This window comes from Sinocyclocheilus anshuiensis, unplaced genomic scaffold (assembly GCF_001515605.1).
Source record: "Sinocyclocheilus anshuiensis isolate Anshui unplaced genomic scaffold, SAMN03320099.WGS_v1.1 scaffold437, whole genome shotgun sequence".
Classification (NCBI taxonomy): domain Eukaryota; kingdom Metazoa; phylum Chordata; class Actinopteri; order Cypriniformes; family Cyprinidae; genus Sinocyclocheilus; species Sinocyclocheilus anshuiensis.
This window is the reverse complement of record NW_015539902.1, coordinates 516,975-522,380: the sequence shown is the minus strand read 5'-3', so window position 1 is coordinate 522,380 and position 5,406 is coordinate 516,975. Positions and strand designations below refer to the sequence as shown.

The 5,406-nt window shown below is 37.6% G+C and overlaps 1 protein-coding gene across 1 annotated transcript in view; it reads left to right on the top strand.

Moving 5' to 3' along the window:
• The window catches only part of robo3 (roundabout, axon guidance receptor, homolog 3 (Drosophila)), a 77,775-nt gene that overhangs the window by 32,514 nt on the left and 39,855 nt on the right, over positions 1-5,406 (top strand). Inside the window, exons 3-5 of the mRNA XM_016483097.1 lie at positions 3,881-4,038; positions 4,804-4,924; positions 5,025-5,163. Coding sequence (XP_016338583.1) covers positions 3,881-4,038; positions 4,804-4,924; positions 5,025-5,163 — 418 coding nt within the window. The remainder of the gene's footprint in view (positions 1-3,880; positions 4,039-4,803; positions 4,925-5,024; positions 5,164-5,406) is intronic.

The following is a 5,406-nucleotide window of genomic DNA, read 5'->3' as shown; positions in this document are numbered from 1 at the left end:
GGTGGTTGCGTTGCTGTCTATGCAGGGTCAGAAAGCTCTCAGATTTCATCAAAAATATCCTAATTTGCGTTCCAAAGATGAACAAAGGTCTTACGGGCTTGGAACAACAAAAGGGTGAGGAATTAATGACAGAATTTTTATTTTTTGGGTGAACTATCCCTTTAATGAAATATGATTGCCACAACTGGCTTTGGTTTTTCCTATTTTAAAATGCGATGTCAGTAGACATCCAATTACTCTCATGTTTGTCATCTATTTGATATACACTTAATATATGTAATCTTATCTAAATGTATTATACAAGCTGAGGTTTGTTATTCACTGAAAAGTTATATTTTAGCTGGTGTCAATGATCTATTGATATTGCTTTACTTAAGTATATTATATTTCCTTTTACAGCTGCAGGCTGAGGAAGATCGTGAAACACCCCAGCAAACTCTAAAACAAACAACAGTTGTTTTTCAGCAGCAGCAGAAATATGACAAAAACTTTTGGGTGAAACTTTTTTCATACTTTTATTATTTGTGGAAAAACTTGAAACACAATTTTAAATAAGTATATAGAATGGCATTGATTTTGTACATTTTATTTTTATTTACCGTTGTTAATAAAAATAATGTTGTTTCAATTAGCATGTTTTTCGCCATCATTCACCATGACATCCTCATGAAGTGTAATGTATATTCAAGCCTGACGCCACTCCATCGCATACATTTGAAGGGAAGGAAATTAAAACAGCAGCAGCTGACAGACATCCATTAGAGGTGCAAAGAGGGGCGCCCCAATAGCTAACGCTAATATCTGCCTGTTCTGTTGTCCTGCTTTGGATTCATCAACAAATATATATTCACTAGCACACACTCGGAGAGCTTCATTCATCAAACCCAACTCTCCCGCCCGCCGCGATGACATTGTAGTGACATTAACGCAGTAATTTAGACGTAATGGCCGTACATTATCCATCCTAAAGTGAAAGCGTACACGCTGATTCACTTACGCCCATGTAAACACATCCTATGCACCAATTAATTCTCACCCATAATTAATAGTCAGAAACAAATTTGATTCCAGCTGGTGCCCGGCTGTTTTTTTGTCCATCCGTGGCTTTTCAGTCTGTTTGGCTATAATAAATCTCGCATTATATCGATCCATAGCGCCTCTAAAGATTTGTGACTCTAATCTCGAGGACCCACCGCAGAAACACTCCGGTTCCTCTGCTCATCAAGAGGTATTAGGGACCTTGAGATAGCATCAAACTCTCCCTAACCGCTCGTGGTGCTGAAGGACAGCCGGTGTCCCCAAGCCGCAAACCTTGACTGTGGTGCCGTCGATCTATTATGTGCATGACAATGATAGATTTTGGCAGATAAGACTAATGTCTTCTATTTAGGAGAGTATTCATAACACTCATACGCATTTATCTTAAAATGCTAAGGTGTAATGGGATCATTTTAAGGACAGTGGGATTGTGAAAGTGTAATTTATTATATACAATATATATGGACCTGAATCACTTGTGGATATTTTCGTTAATTTTCAAAAATTAAAAAAATAAAATATTTATAATATCAATAAATAATTCATAATATTAATATTTGTAAGATAGTATTATTTATGTTGACTTTAGATACAAACTGCTTCTAAATGAATTTAATATACTGGAACTAAACCCACCAGTGCTTTCTAGAATTTAGAAACTTTTTTGAGAAAATTTTTGAAAGAATCATTGATACCACCACTTGGACTGTTTTAATATGCTAAATTTTTACCCCATCATCTCTCTATAATTAATTAATCAATCATCTTTAGGGCTTGATGTGCAAATTATGGCGTAAAGCTCAACCTCCGCAGCTTCTGAAATCTTGTCTTTATGCTCTGAAAGTTTATGTAACACTTCTGATATGTCAGTTTCAACTAAACAAAAAAAGTTATCTAAGTCTTCAAATTTTTCATATTGTGTGATTTTGAGGAGACGTGTGAAGTGGTCTGGTCGAGAGAGAGTGAAAAAGCTGGATGGGAAGAGAGAGAAATGACTGCCTTCAGACTGTTATCAGACCTCTGTCAGTTCGGTTGGATTACAGAATTTGGAGAGGCTGAGGTCAGTCAAGAGAAAAGGACAAAACCAGAAAGGGGGCAGATAGGAGAAACAGTGTCAAAAAGAGAGTGAATTAGACAGTGAATAGAGATTCTTGTTTGTGAAGGTACATTAATTAAATATAAGAGAACTGTACTGCTGACCTGGGACCTGTATTGCCTGATCATAGAGCATAATGTGTAGAATTATTTGTTTATTTATTTATTTATCCCAGTGTTTGAGTCTGTTCTTTTTTCAATAAGAAATAATTTATACAGTATGTCTTTGTTAGCATATCTGAGTTAGATTCTGTGTGGATAGATTCTGCAACAAAATGTTCTGTATGAAAATGCTCTGTTGTTTTTCTATTGGCCTTGAGCATCCTTGGACCTTGGATAAATTTGAAGAGTTATTGTACTTGAGAGGTTGTATGGTATACCCTTATATGGAGGTGGGCGTGTCTTATGCTAATTACCAACTGTAGGCACATGCCCCCTTTTAGAATGATTTAGATTATTATTTTAGAATAATTCATCAATAAAGAATGAGGATGAAAACAAATTTCTATGTAAGCTTGTTTCCACAACGGCATAACAAATAAAGGTAATTGCGACTTTTTATCTCACAAGTCAGAATTTTACTAAAAAAAAATTTTTCAAAATCAGAATTGTGAGATGTAAACTCAGAATGAACTTAGAATTCTGACTTTTTTGTGAGGAAAAAAAAAATTTTTTTTAATTCTGAAACAGGCTTCTATTAATTTCTCATTTTGTGAAACTGACTGAAATTGAAATGGAAACTATTTTTATGTGAATAAGCAGTGAGCAATTATTAGTGAATGAAAAAGAAAGGAGAAATTGCTGAGTTATCAAGATAAGAAAAAAATACAATATGATTTTGCAAGCAGAATTTCTCAGGCACTATTTAGGGTCTGCTGCCTGTTTTAGTGTTCGAGTTCAGTCTGTTCCCTCTGGCTATAAAGGGAACTTTTAAATTTCCTTCTCTCATGGCTTGCCGACTAAAACAGGGTCCTATTTAAGTGGATTTATTTGCTGTCTGAGCTCTGGATATTGTGTTCTGAGTGAGAGAGTCGTAGTTTAGTTCACTTTTGGATCTGATCCAGCGCAATATCGAAAGCCTTCCACTTCATACGCTCTATATCTGAACGCAAACCTTTCGCTCTGGGCCACAAACACCAATTGGAAACGTGCAGCTGCAGAACGATTTAGAGGGGTTGATAGAGCACTGGTCAGATTAAAGTATTGGCAGTGCCGGCATTAAGGAAACTGTTAAATGGCAATAAAATGGAAATCCAGATTGAGAAGGGAACTGATATCATCAGCCCCAAAGGTGCAGGAAGGTTGATTGAAGGATATTTGTGTTGCTGGTTATTGCCTATGTTGCCGTTTTTGCGTTTGCATGTGCTGTAGTCTGTGTTTTTGCGCACACTGTCATTTTTGTGTTCTGTTTGCGACATTTTTTGCCAGTATCAGTAACAAAAGAAGGGTGATTTTTGCCAGTGTCTAACTGATTTAATTATTCATAGTCATGTGTTAGAGGAAACAATGCATTATTTATTAGGCCGACATGGACAGTGAGCAAATTAATACCAGGGGGAGAACAGGACAACATTGCAAACAAATTAAACCAGGAAAGCCAACTAACAAAATGATTGCATGGCACTAAACTAATATCCCAAAATGCTGCTGCATAGCACCGTAAAGTGTAGCTGTGTGTGGAGTTATGTTCATAGTGATCTCCAGTCCCAGTTGCTGATTATTTTCTGTCTTTTCTCCGTTTCTTCAGTTCTCCGGGATGATTTTCGACAGACCCCCAGTGATGTGGTGGTGGCAGCAGGGGAGCCGGCAGTGATGGAGTGCATCCCTCCACGGGGCCACCCAGAACCCACTATCTCCTGGAAGAGGAACAATGTGAAAGTGAACGACAAGGACGAGAGGATAACGGTGAATTTCTCTCTTTTCCTCTCCTCTCCTCTCCTCTCCTCTCCTCTCCTCTCCTCTCCTCTCCTCTCCTCTCCTCTCCTCTCCTCTCCTCTCCTCTCCTCTCCTCTCCTCTCCTCTCCTCTCCTCTCCTCTCCTCTCCTCTCCTCTCCTCTCCTCTCCTCTCCTCTCCCTCTTTGGTCATTTTTGAGCGAGATGCTAACGGTCTAATCAGATTCAATGATCTATGCTAAGCTACAGCTAAAAGTGCTGCCGCCAGACCCGGAGATCAGCTGAATGGATTCGAAAATGGTAAAACTCAACTGTTTAACTATAGGGGAGTTGGAAAATGAGCCTATTTTCAAAAATAGTGGAGTGTTCCTTTAATAACTTGCACAAACATGCACAAACTAGGAAATAGGAATATATATTTATATATCTCTCTGTTCTCTCAACATTACAACTCTGTCCCTTTGTTTGTGTCTCTCTCTCTCTCATTGTCTGTCTAGGTCTAGGACTCTTATCAGCCACTCAGCTAAATGGCACTATTAAAGCACTTTTACTAAATGTATCAGTTTGGCCGTGCTCTTTGTGTCAAGTGTTTCATAAACTACCAAACTGGCTTTTGCTTTAGTATTTATGTTTTTCTGGAGCCCAGAAACCATGTTCATAAAACATCACAACATGTTTGGCTTCCTGTGGGGACCAACTCAGATTTTAGTGTCTTTTTCTCTTAGGTGTTTTATAAATGCATACACCTGACAGATCGTCGTGTGCTTTTCCTTACAGATCCGTGGAGGGAAGCTGATGATCTCAAACACAAGGAAGAGCGATGCAGGAATGTATGTGTGTGTCGGCACTAATATGGTTGGAGAGAAGGACAGTGACCCTGCTGAGCTTGTAGTGTTTGGTAGGTTTGTAATTCTACTTTATCCTATAGATTTTTTTTCTCTCTTTCTCTCTCACATTGATCTCTCTGGGAATCTTTCTGGGAATTCTTTCTCCTGTAGAGCGGCCCATGTTTGTACGCAGACCTGTGAATCAGGTGGTCCTCGCTGATGACGCAGTGGATTTTCAGTGTGAGGTTCAGGGAGACCCCACTCCCACCATACGCTGGAGGAAAGAGGAAGGAGAACTGCCTCGGGGAAGGTGAGACTCAATTAGAAGCAATAAAATGGTGGCATTAGCAATATGATAAAAGACAAAAGTTAATGAATTAAAAATTTAAACCAAAATTAATTATTTTATATTGAAAGTATGAATAAGACTCCTAGTAGTAATAATAATAATAATTATTATTATTATTATGTATTATATAAATAAATATAATTGTAATTATTATAATAAAGCATTAAAGTAATAAAATGCATATAAATTATAAATTTTTTATAA